This window comes from Aspergillus pseudotamarii (assembly GCF_009193445.1).
Source record: "Aspergillus pseudotamarii strain CBS 117625 unplaced genomic scaffold BDV38scaffold_35, whole genome shotgun sequence".
NCBI classification, from domain to species: Eukaryota; Fungi; Ascomycota; class Eurotiomycetes; order Eurotiales; family Aspergillaceae; genus Aspergillus; species Aspergillus pseudotamarii.
In genome coordinates this window covers 124,218-136,841 of record NW_022475049.1, presented here as the reverse complement: position 1 = coordinate 136,841, position 12,624 = coordinate 124,218, and the positions used below count along the sequence as shown (strand labels likewise).

The 12,624-nt window shown below is 47.3% G+C and overlaps 4 protein-coding genes and 1 non-coding gene across 5 annotated transcripts; 2 read left to right on the top strand and 3 right to left on the bottom strand.

The window, feature by feature from the left end:
* Positions 1-27: 27 nt before the first annotated feature.
* Positions 28-1,808, bottom strand: BDV38DRAFT_249806 (putative histone acetyltransferase (MysT1)). Its single transcript, XM_032054894.1, has 2 exons — positions 217-1,808; positions 28-151 (listed from the first exon to the last, which is right to left on the bottom strand). Exon 1 carries the CDS (start codon positions 1,433-1,435, stop codon positions 371-373), a length of 1,065 nt encoding a protein of 354 aa, XP_031912363.1. The 5' UTR covers positions 1,436-1,808; the 3' UTR covers positions 28-151; positions 217-370.
* A 531-nt stretch (positions 1,809-2,339) lies between these two features.
* Positions 2,340-5,680, top strand: BDV38DRAFT_113803 (uncharacterized protein). Its single transcript, XM_032051005.1, has 2 exons — positions 2,340-2,701; positions 2,756-5,680. The coding sequence occupies exons 1-2, from the start codon at positions 2,477-2,479 to the stop codon at positions 5,630-5,632; spliced, it is 3,102 nt and encodes a 1,033-aa protein (XP_031912362.1). The 5' UTR covers positions 2,340-2,476; the 3' UTR covers positions 5,633-5,680.
* BDV38DRAFT_113804 (uncharacterized protein) lies at positions 5,681-6,102 on the bottom strand. Its single transcript, XM_032051006.1, has one exon. The coding sequence runs from the start codon at positions 5,978-5,980 to the stop codon at positions 5,729-5,731; it is 252 nt and encodes an 83-aa protein (XP_031912361.1). The 5' UTR covers positions 5,981-6,102; the 3' UTR covers positions 5,681-5,728.
* Positions 6,103-9,789: 3,687 nt separating this feature from the next.
* BDV38DRAFT_272131 (asparagine--tRNA ligase SLM5) lies at positions 9,790-11,570 on the top strand (the record flags this gene model as incomplete). The annotated part of the gene is made up of 3 exons (XM_032057434.1): positions 9,790-10,058; positions 10,141-10,261; positions 10,332-11,570. 3 exons carry the CDS (start codon positions 9,790-9,792, stop codon positions 11,568-11,570), a joined length of 1,629 nt encoding a protein of 542 aa, XP_031912360.1.
* A 440-nt stretch (positions 11,571-12,010) lies between these two features.
* Positions 12,011-12,082, bottom strand: BDV38DRAFT_t155. Its single transcript has one exon. It is a non-coding gene; the product is annotated as a tRNA-Arg (tRNA).
* Between the last annotated feature and the right edge of the window lie 542 nt (positions 12,083-12,624).

Here is a 12,624-nt window from a genome sequence, read left to right as displayed (position 1 = left end):
GATTTCTATTCGGTTTTCCGCTTTCAAAAATAGTTGATGCCAAAATGTATTCCATAAATACAGAACACCATGCTAATGAGCTTGGGCGATTTAATGTGCCCTGGATAATAACAGAAACAATAAACATAGCAACCGTAGAGTGAAAAACAACCTGAACAATGCTTCAGTCAAGGTACAGTATGCATTCATTGTCCGTATACGAGTGGGATTGCTCACATGGTTCTGGCAAACAACAAAATCAGATGGTGTCTCTTTCATAATGCGTGTTCCATTTATCTAGCTCGGTTTAACGGAGTTCATGAAGTTCTATCATCATATACTGATACATACTGGTGGCCAGATCTGGCGTCGCCGAAATTAGTCTATACATTTATTCATCACCCTCACCACTTTCTGAATCGCTAATTTCAGGTGTGTCGCGTGGTGCCCATCTTCCAAGAAAGCCATCATCTCTAACAGGATCTTGTAAAGTAACACGATGGGCTTTTGCCCATTCAAGCACATCCGATTTTCGTATCATCACTGTTTCGCCGTCGTCAGGTTCGCCAGCATCTTGGTTCGCCTTACGCTTTTTCGTCGGTGTTGTAGGTTCAACCACTCCCATGCCTTTGAGAGCCGTGATGACGTCTTCCGTTAACATCCCGGTGGCCAATCCTATATCTTGTACTGTCATGACTTCATGGGGTGGCTTTTTCCGAGAGCTCTTGGACGGCTTTGGCTTCTGCTGTGACGAATCCTCTACGTCTGCAGGATCAGAGCCACGTACTAGTAAATATCGAGCAATTCGTTCCTCCCAGAACCGACTGTAGCTCTTTCGACCCATCTCACTTAGTGGTTTTTCCGGCCCACCTATCAAGCCTCCATCCTTTTCCCAATCACTCAGTTTATAGCTCACACCCATCAACAACTTGCCTAGCTGTTTATGCTGATACGGAGGGAAGATCAGAATGCAAGCCAGGTTATTCGCATCCCACGAGAGCTTCTCTTTCGAGAAGAATCCCAGGATATAGTAATTCTCCGGATCGTCGGGGTCTGTGAACGTGAGGAGGTAGTAGAGGAAGGACGCGACATCGAAAAACACCGACTTATGATCGAGGAATAGTTTCGCGAACAGGGAAAGATTCTGCGCAAATAGTTTATGGTCCTCACCGTCTACCTCCCATACCGCGTACCCGCCATGATCGTAGACTTTTGTCCCCGGAGGTGTCGTTCGATTTTCGCAAACCCGGGTATGTTTAGCATAGGCGTCTGTGTCGCACGAGTACCGGAAACACCAGCGACAGACGTATAGCCGATCCGTATCCTTACTCACAAGGTCTTCTGGGTAAATAGACTGGTACCAGGTCTGAAAAAGGAGGTCACCTAGCACGACGTGTTTCACGTTACGGTTCACGGACGGTTTCGTGTGCGACGGGGCAATGTTGGGAGGCGCCATAGAGTGTTTGCGAGGGAAAAAGGGTGAGGGAATTGCGAAAGGAAGCGGGAGGGTTTTTTAAAACTCCGGCCGGTGAGCTATAAGTGTAGATCTACGTTTGATGTGTATCTCGGAAGGGTAGGCCATTGGCGTTGTTGGTATGCGAGGTGTTTTGTCGCGGTCAAAGAAGGCGGGTATCAGTGTTGCGATAGCTTTAGGAATGGGGAAAAACCACCGATTCCAATTAGAGAGAGGGTTCGAACCAAATGAGAACGTACGTTATGACATACTCAATTGAGGAAGTATAATAATAACAAAACACAATCATAAGAATACCAAGAACAATACCGTTCCTGCCAACATCAAGCGGCAGCCGTGCAGCAGCAGCAGCACATGAAAGGTTTTGTAATAAACCATCAAATCAAAGGCTCGAAAAGGGTTTAAGCCTGCGGGAGTACGTAAGATGAGGGTCACTTGATAGCGGTCATATTCCAATCACTGCCCGTCATGCGGGGCCAAAGCTTTACCTCTAAATTTACTGGAATACTTCGCATTAACTTCTACTATTAACTTGGAAATCCTTTTTGTCTACCGCAACAAACAATTCTCTCCTCCATCACCAGCCAACCTTAAACTAACACGGTTGCCTGAATCCCTTTTGAACTTGGCTTGTTCCACAGCCTTTCGCCATCTGAATGACGATGGGCAACGCTTTCCTTTGGTAGGTAGGAATAGTAATACCTACCTACCGTCTCTTAACCTGCTTTTGCCATCGCTCTTTGCATAGGCAACAGCATAGCCTCTTGTCACGTTCGCCTCATCAGCAAGCTTCTATATTCCCCTCGGATTTTTGACACCAAGCTTTGTGTTACTCTCGACCTCTGGCTAGTCCATCTCTAATCTCACCTCTCCTATTATTTTTCTTTCTCATTCCTTAATCTTGAATCCATCTTTCGAATTAACCTGATCTTGCCTCTCGTTTCCTTGTCTATCACGCTGTCATTTTTTTTTGCCCGAATATATCCCCCGTTGCCCCGAGCAGCTATTTTAGTGAAAGCCAAAATGTTGAAACCGTTTCAGATAAGAGATCTTCATCGATCTTCATCCCAAGACAATCTCGCTGGATCTCATAGTCTTGATCATGCCGTGGTAGAAGACTGCAGCACCCTTCAGGGTCACCATCAGGGCATTGTCCGGTTGTCTGCTACCGACTATGATGAGATAACAGCAAACCATCCTAGAGCCCGGCTTACATACGTCGACGAGGATGACGACGAGCTCATCACGGTATATCTGCTCATACAAACTATATCTATCTACCATACTAATAATAGATCATAGGTGGGGTCATCTCTCGAGCTTTCTCAACGTCTCGAAGAACCCGTTGATACTTCTGACATTTCAAAACCGACGCTGGAATCTATCGCCCCTGAGCCGATGCATATATTTGACATCCGACGGTCTAATTCAGTGAAGAATCTATGGAAGAAGTTTGAATATAAGCCCCACTTAGAAGACGGTCAGGATAGGGATCAGATCGGCACGGGGCCTACAGCTGCGGATGCTTCTCAATCTAATGCACAAGAGGAGCCTAGCACCAGTCGCGAATACCCTGGCTCCACTACGACCGATGTTGCAGAACCGCTCTTGGCTGCATTTGAGGCTGAGATGGCCAGGATTTTGAATGCCACTAACACCGTCCATGACGGTAACTCTCAACCGGAACCTCCAGCTGAGCCGCCAGCAAGAGCCGAATCCAATGACCGACGTCAGCATCCGAGCGATGCCTTTGCACATGCTCTGCATAATCTGGTGGAGGGTGCCGAAATGATTAGTGCTGGCGTGAGATCTAGGCTACCTGAGTTCGAGCGGCAGTTACAGAATGTTCAGCGCACTCTTCCAGAACATGTTGGGTCTTCGGTGCAGGTAGCCCTTGCAGCTCTGGACAGTCAGGCGAGGAACTTAATCCAGGCACTCAATAACGCATCAACTGTGGGAGGACAAAGGGCGGGAAATCTTTTCCAAACTGAACTACCTACCCCAGCCGCAACTATAGAGGGTCTTCGTAATATGGCATCTGAACTTGGCCACATGGGAAACACATTGTTTGAGGCCTTCGAATCCGAGTTTAGGTGCAATGCCTCAAGAAGCCAAGACCAGGGAGCCCCTGGAAATCCACAACAAACGGAGCTTGCTGCTGGTGCCCGGCCTGATATCCCGGCAGCATCACCCGAAGCTCAGCAATCCAATCCAGCCGCAAACTGCGAGAACGAGAAAGAACCTTCGGGTATCAACACACAAGCTGCTCCATCGACGCAGGTTGGATCACCGGAAAGCTCGGTACTGCCCACGAATCGCAACGCTGATTCTTTGATGGCGACACACCAACAGCCGGGGTCATCGTCGCCGACGATTCCACCAAGCCCAGATGTTCATGCGCAGTTTCCAAGCTTATGGAACAGATCACACCCCCTACCTCACAGACCTCATCCCTCACCCCGCAATTCCCAACCTCCATTCGCCACACAAAACACGTTTTATCCTCCTCCGACATTCCCAGTGCCGCCTCCTTTACCTTCCGTGTTCTGGCCACATGGACCTCCTCATCATCACCATCATCATCCTCCGCCTCCTCCGCCTCCACCACATGGCTTCCATCCTCATTCTCCTCATCCCCGTGCTCCTCACCCACATTTCCACCCTCATGCGCCACACCACGGGCCTTTTTATCCCACGGCAAATGCTTTACATGTACCTCCGCGACCACCACGCCATCGGCATAGAGAATGGCCTGCGTCCCACCATAGGCAGAATGGCAATGGAGCACCCGCACCCGAGGCAATTCGCCGTTCTCAACCTGACTCACCCTCTTCTTCCACAGCTCGCTCTGCCGAAACATCACTTTTCATTGGGAATGTGGGATTCGGTGTTCACGAAGCAATGATCCGCGATGTTTTCGCTTCCAAGGGATTTTTAGTCGATGTACATCTGCCGCTAGATGCAGAGACGGGAAGACACGCAGGCTTTGGTTACCTGCGCTTTCCTTCCATCCACGCAGCAAAAGCGGCGTTGGACGCTTTGCAAGGTGCTCATATAGATGGACACTCAATCAATCTTGAGATCAGTGATCACTCACCCATCACCACGCTGGACACATCACAGGGCCGCGAAGAAAACTCTAATCAGCCGCCAGCGCCATCTGAGCTTCAGTCTTCCTCTATTGCCCCAACTAGAGCGAGGCAGGCGTCCGAACCACAAACTAGTGGAGAACATGGTTCATCCGACGAGCAGAGATCGGCGCCCTTGACCGTAGCGGACCTCTGCTCGAGTGATACCCTCCACTTGTCTAGGGCGTCTTCTAGCGATACCAGTTTGGTTGGCTCCTCACTTTTAGACTCAGAACGACTCAATACTCTATACCCCTCGCTCTTGCCTGAAGGCTCTCCTCAACAACCTATGGTGAGCGGCAACACATCTACACAACTTCCAGATCTCAGCCGCGAGCCAGAAGAGCGCCGTTTCCCACCAGTGTCACAATTAGATGCGCACTTTCTGGCCGAACGACGCGGCGGGGCAGAAACGTCTAGTGAAACCTCCACTCCCAGAACTAGATCAACTTTCCAGAGCAGTGCCGGAATCAACAGCCATGACAGTTTGTATGGGCCGACACCACAAAACCTTCCCGGTGCATTTCCCCAAGACGCTCAAGATAGTTTCCAACCAAGCCCTTCATCGCTAGAAATCGATGCTACACAGCAGCGAGGCGACAACAATCGTGTGCCTGCCTCATGTTATCGCCGTCGCCCCAGGACTGTGAGATCTTTTCATCCGTCACGAAGACATTCGGGTCCGTGGGATACCCTACGGGCTGAAGAGACTCATGATAATACCAGGCCATTGAGGCGACGGGCTACTGAACGCCATTCCCTCCGGGATGGCCGGGAGATGAGCTCGACGAATACCTTCAATCGGCGATCTTACCGCAGTGATGCCATACCCCGCCCAAACACGTCTACGGCTGAGAGTGGCACTGGAAGACAACGCAGCATTGATGACTGTGTGTCTGCACTGGCTAGCTTAGGTTATGGAGGCGCCGAGGAAGGCGGGCTCCAGAGAATTGCTGTGTATGCAGCAGCAGTGGATGGCAGGGTATCGGACGCTATCGAGATGATTGAGGAAGAGCGGAAAGCTTACGAGCAACAAGGATCAGTGAGGTGATCACTGCATTCCTTTGCTGGGTTATTTTTGAACTATCTCACTATCTAGGATTTGAGTCTGCCACTCGTTCATCCCCATATTCGTGTTTCCTATATGTTACTTCGCTGGGGGTTTGGTGTTCAGGAATGATCGCGTGTGTTCTCTGCCACTGTAGTTCCACTCAGGTGTAAGCGGGCTTTTTATTTTTGTTTTGTTCCTTTTTGACAATTTTTGATCTAAAAATCTTATGCTCTTTGGATTATTCCCTGGAATGAACCTTGTAACCGTAGGCTTACAGAATAGGCGGGAGACAGGGCTGAGGGTAACGGGATGTATAATGATATAAGAAACATACAACAGCATATACATGTTGGTGCTTATGTATCTAATACATATCACATGGACATTATGCTCAGAAAGTCTGACTGAGGATATGATTTAAGATACGTACTTGGTAGGTATCACGTACACTCACACCCGCATATAGAAAAAAAGATAGAAGGGGTGAGAAATTTTAGAAAATATAGGAAGGGTCAGCTTTGACCTTGTCGGCGATATTAAAGCTTTAGTCTCCCCAAACAAACCTCGGTACGAATTCACTGCGGTGAGTCGAATGTTAGAAGAGTGGAGGACTCTGTGGCTTCATTTTCTTTCAGAAGGGAACTTGGATGACTGTTGTCTCGATAACACCGGAATGTTTTTCAGTCTATCTATATCAACAGGCCAGGGCATTCTAGATAGTTGGGTAGAAAAGTATCAGAATACACTTGTGGGTATGGTAGCTCACAGTAGCAGAAATGGGCGAACCAGTTCAATTTGGCAACACAGCTCCTAGCGCACTTGCTATCATATACATATAATGGCATGTGTTTTGGAAATAGAGCAGGCTATTCATCGTTAAAATTTCTGACCCAAAAGCAGAAGTAAGTCGAAATGGAATAGACTCTTTTTCTCTCAGCGATGAAAGAAAATCCCGATACACGGATACTACTGACATGTGCAAATTCATCCAGATCCAGGTCAGAATCTAGGGCATCTAGAAAACAAGAAAAAGCAAAATATACAACAGCATCAATATGGTAGTAGTCAGCGTAGGCTTATCACCCTATCCAGAGCTCTTCCAAGTTGTATACACACAAGCTAGAAAGAAATTATATTTATACAAACTAAGAATAGTAAGTGCTCCCTGCAAACATAATATTATAAGATCTATCCAGTTTTATTTCTTTTATTAAACCCAAATACTGTTAAGCTAGTTAGTTAGTTATACTTTTATCGCTTACTAAAAGATTTGAATAACAAAGAGAAGCCATATTTGCCGAAACAACATCTTTCATAAAGGGAACAGGGTTGGGGGATAGAATACAAAGAAGAAATTTTTATATTCACTTGGTTCTATAAGTGTATCTAGGTTGTGTACAAGGCATACAAAAGCGTGAATTAATATTGGAATATCAATATGTAGTGAATAGTGTGCCTACTTATGTTGGTTTGTGACATCCTCAAACAAATCAAATACTCATACCAATTTTTCCAATGTTAATGACCCCTATAGCTTGACCTATTCTATTTGAAAGTCAACTGTAGTCTCTGTTTCAGAGACCCATCTCCCTGCTGGTATATGATCAAATAAATTTAGTTGTCAGCATGAACAAACCTCTATGGTCTGGAGAAAACCAAGAGAATACTTGTCTGTGGTGGACATAGGTGATTTGTGGAAGAATAAGATGACAGTGAGTGAATAATCCACAAGGCCTGACATCTGTCTACTTTTTTTTGTCTTGTTATTGCCGTATTACCTATGGGATTTGTCCCATATTGCCCTTATGATCCCAAGACTCGAGTCTACCATTCACTACATATTGATATTCTAGTATTGATTCACTCTATTTATATCTTTATACGCAATCCAGCTACAGTTACAGAATCTGGATTAGACCAGAAAGCCTTTCTTTCTTCTTTATACTCTATCTCTTTATACTGTTCTCCTTTTCTATTTATTGATCTATCTACAGTTCTCTCCTACTTATATTCCTGCTCTCAACTATCCTACTCGTACTTGTTCTGTCTATTCTACCCTTAGCTATCCCGCTCTCATCTATCCTACTTTTCCCATCTTTTTGCCTACAATTCGTGTAAAAATGTCATTTAACCCAGAAAGAAGTTGCCAATTTTGCAGATCCCTTGCCCATCCATCCCGATTTTGTCCTAAGAACAAGTCCTGCGTTTATTGCAAAGGCGACCATAATATTGTCTCCTGTACCAAGGTTACGTGTCGGAGTTGCAATACAGAAGGGCATCACCAAAACGTTTGCCCCAATCAGCCGAATCAGCGAGCTCGTGAGTTACCACGTGGAAAGGACCCACAACAACGTACATTATGGCTTATACTGACTCAATTGGCTTCTATCAAACAGCCTCGGGCGTTGGTTGGTCTCTCAAACCAGAATCTTCTGGGAAGCGTAAACCCCTGAAACCCCCGAGTTTGAGTATATCAGGTCCCGCGCGGAGCCAGAGAGAGCCAGCTTGTGAGTTAATAAATGGAAAGGCTGTATAACTGTGTACATTGTAATATATACTGACTCTATTAGCTTCATCAAAAGCTTTGGGCTTTGGGCGAAATCCATTGTCAAGATCATCCAAGAAGCCTAAACTTTCAAGTATTCCCTTATTCCTTGTATCCATTGTTCCTTAAAGCCCTTTGTCAAGGACTGAGAGAATTTACCCATTTATACCCCCGCGTCCTCTTACAATAAACTCGAGCTTTTTAAGCAAAACATCTTTCTATCACCCTCGGTCCTTCGGAATTTCTACAATATATATATAAGTGCCAACTAGCTTCCTCGCCTCTGTCCTTTCTCTCTACTTCCCGTCCTGAGACTATCATCGAGATCGAGACATAGCTTTTGCATATTACTCCACTGTCGATGGAGCACATATATGAGATCCTACAACTTCCACTCGATACCAGAAGGTGAAAGCTATTGCATATGGCGCCGTGCGACTTTTGCAATCCATCTCTGACCACACCGATAATACAGCATGGTGTAATGCCCACGTGCATCCAACAATATGCGTGAAGAAAAAAAAACAATTAAGAAAAACATACAACAGGAGGGATTCGCTGGTGGTCACCCACCCAACTACTAACCTCCCGGCGTGTGGCTTAAGTACGGCTGAGCGGACGGGAAGCCCTGTTCTCCACACCCTATGGTCGTATGTGTTTGGTTTCTTCCTGAGAAAGCTTATATTGCCCGTTCATGCTATTTTCTTCAGCATACGCAAGATAGGAAGGGTCAAAGGGGTTAATGATAGGCAACTTGGGAAACAAGCGGCTCCGCCGGCTTATGTGGCTGCTTAAAACCAGAACTCAGCCGACCCTACAGCGGCTTGGAAAGACTGGCTCCGGCAGATAGTCCGGAGTGGGGGTCCTTGATCGTTTCAAAGTGTAGTGTCCTGAGGAATTTTTGTATGGCATGCGGCATTCTATGGGCCATACATTGAAGATGGTCTGGGTTGATGGTCTTGCGAGTCTCTCCCATTTATCCTCCATCATGGCCCGCGCTTTCGGTAGCAGGGATTTCAAGAATTGCTTTAAATCTGCCGCCTTAACCACCGTTATTTGGTTGTGTGCTGCATTATCCTAATTCCAATGTCCAACATGGAAGCTTTCACGTTGACTGGCAAGGTTCCATACACCGAAAACATTTCGGTTAAGGTTGTTCACGCTCTCAATACAGCTAAGCACCGATCAAACCTCTTAAAAGAGGCTAGTTTGTTGGGTGCTATGTGGCAACACCGCGCTATAAAGGAAACAATACTATAAACTTCAGAGTTTGGGTTCGATAAAGGCAGGGACACAGGACGAATGAGTGGCTGGATTATTTGGCTATTAAATTTGTGGCAAGGGTAACTGAAGCGGATGCAGTGTATAGCTTTACTACAGAGTTAGCCTTTTAGTTTCAATGGATTACATGGTCCGAAGTACATTTGCATGTCCTAGGTGGGCTTTATAGGGTTCCGTTTGAAAAGGCGCGGAGATAACAGTAAGCTATTTATCAGGCCGATCAACTAATTTGCGCGCCCGTCCGCCAGCGCTTCGGCGCACACGCGTTCCCCAGAAACAGAGCCCTCAACGTCCATCACCACAACCAGCTCGGTGCCCCTTCCTACAAGAAATGCGAACATGGCGGCGAACCTTCGCTACGTCTGTTGCCAGACTGAGCCATAAACCTGCAGGTCAGGGCGTCAGCCCCACACTCTTACGATGCGCCCAAGTCCTGGAGCAAAGCAAAAATGGACCCTGCAGTTTAGAAGATCAAGAGATCAAGTTGAATGGGTTTATTCGCTCCGTCCGAAAGCAGAAACGCTTTGCGTTCGCCGAGATCTCAGACGGGTCGACAATTGAGCCTGTACAGGCTTTTTTGAGACCAGCACAGGCTGCCGAGTACGTCACATCTCGCTGCTGAGCTTGACCACCCTTGATTGGTTTCGAAAAAAAAAATGGTATCTAATCAACGTATCTCTAGACTGTCTACCGGAACTGCTGTGGAAATTTCTGGGATCTGGAAGGCTTGCCCACCGGGCAAGGAGCAAACCCATGAGCTTCAAACAACAGACGTGAATGTTCTTGGGAAAGCAGACCCTGAGGTAGATAAGGCCTTCCTGGGATCATACAAAAGATCAAGAGGGGTGCAGCTAACTATCATAATACGAACAGACCTACCCCATCCAGAAAAAGTATCACAGCCCCGATTTCCTCCGTCAGATCCCCCACCTCCGCATGCGCACACCATTCAGCTCCCTCCTCTCACGGTTCCGATCCGAATGCTTGTACCAGCTAGGAAATGTGTTTCGCTTCGCCCCGAACGGGGGCTACGTTCAGGTCCACCCACCGTTAATCACATCGTCGGATTGTGAAGGTGCTGGAGAGACATTCACAGTCCTGCCGCGGGAGGCTATGGGGTCACAGTCAGAGGGCGAGCATTTCTTTCGGGCACCCAAATACCTGACAGTATCGTCGCAGCTCCACCTCGAGGCCTATGCAGCAGAGTTAGGAAACGTATGGACGATATCACCCATGTTCCGGGCCGAGAAGAGCGATACGCCGCGCCATCTTAGCGAGTTCTACATGCTGGAGGCGGAGATGAACTACATGCATGACCTGGACTCGCTGACCGACTCCGTGGAGTATATTCTCCGTGACCTGGTTCGTCGGTTACACGACACACCTGTTGGCCAGGAGATCTTGTCCGCAAAGCGGTCGGGCGAGTCCGGTCAAGATTCAACTGAAGGATCCGGTGCTGATCTAAAACAACGATGGAATGATATGATGGAAGGACCCAAATGGGGTCGGATGACCTACACGCAGGCGATTGAGAAACTCCAGGACGCGGTCGCCAAGGGACAAGCCACATTCGAACATGCACCCGAATGGACCGGCGGCCTTCAACTCGAACACGAGAAGTACATCGTCGACGTGATTCACAACGGCCGTCCCGTGTTCGTGACCGACTATCCTAAGGTCGTCAAGCCATTCTACATGCTGCCATCCAGCGGAGACGGCTCCGCAGCACCAGGCGAAACAGTCGCCTGCTTTGATCTCCTCCTCCCAGAAGTTAGCGAAGTCGCAGGAGGCTCCCTCCGCGAGCATCGCCTCCCCAACATCATCCAGAACATGCGCGAGCACGGGCTGATCAAAACCCGCGCACTATCCGCTCCAGAACCGGAAGCGGAAGCAGGAGCACAAGCCGATTCCGAGACGCCACTGTACCCTCACCTCCAGCCCGGTGAAGACCTGGGCCATCTCCAGTGGTATGCGGATCTTCGGCGGTGGGGAACAGCGCCCCATGGAGGATTCGGGCTTGGGTTTGACCGATTCCTGGGATACTTGGCTGGCGTCTCCAGTATCCGGGACGTGGTCTCTTTCCCTCGGTATTTCGGCCGGGCGGACTGCTGATCTGTACATACTGTATTTTACTCTACTCTACCCTGAAATGTATACTAAATAGACACGTACGATGGTCGATATCAACCGCTGGTTCCTGGGAGTAGTTTCATCTAAGCAACTTCAGTCGAGGTAAGTCTTACTTAACGTAGTCATACTAGGAGACCGAGGCGAGCTCTACCTGGAGTACTTCGCCAATTACTACCCAAAACCCTACTAATCAGCATATGGTCTAGTAGCAGCTATGTAAAAGACATTTGCTTCACCTAGTTAATACCAGCAGTATATATAGCCCTCACCCTAACCAAGACAGGGCCCTTCCTACAAAACAAAAAACAACAAGGCAGCATAACCAAGACAAATAATACAATGCAATTGACAATCAAGAACAATACATCCGATCCGACCTAATAATAATAATCAAGGTGATCGAAACAAAAAGACAAAAAGATCGAGCGACGCAGGGATCGAACCTGCAATCTCTAGAGCCGAAATCTAGCGCCTTACCATTAGGCCAGCCGCCCGGTGATGTCGTCATAGACCAATTTTAGTATACATATACCTTACTACGAAAGAAAATGAATGAGACTTCGAACCAGTGTTCTGTATCTTGTAAGTGGGTATGGTGGAGTTGTGGGATGTGTTGGATTGATGTGAAGTGGTTGGTTGTTTTATCAGTAAAGCGGATCTTGGGAGATATTTAGTATGGAGTGTTTAAGCATGGTCTATGCTGGGTGTTCGAACGAGGCTTGTTCATTGATATATATTGGCATACGTCTTGGAGAAAATAAGATGTTGAGGGAGAAGGTCATGTCATCTTGGTAAATGCAATTCGGATATTCGCGGTCTAGATCCGGACTCTATATATCCATAGTATGTTATCACTCGGGAGGTGAGGGGATATGCAGCTGTTCCTGTCTTGTAGTACATGTTCACGAGACTGAATCGGTTGCTTATACTTGTGATATGTGCCCGTACCTCATACACGCGACTGGCTCTCTCTCTCTCTTTTCTCTCTCTCTTTTTCTCTCTCTTTTCTTCATTCTTTTTTTTTTTTTTTTTTTTT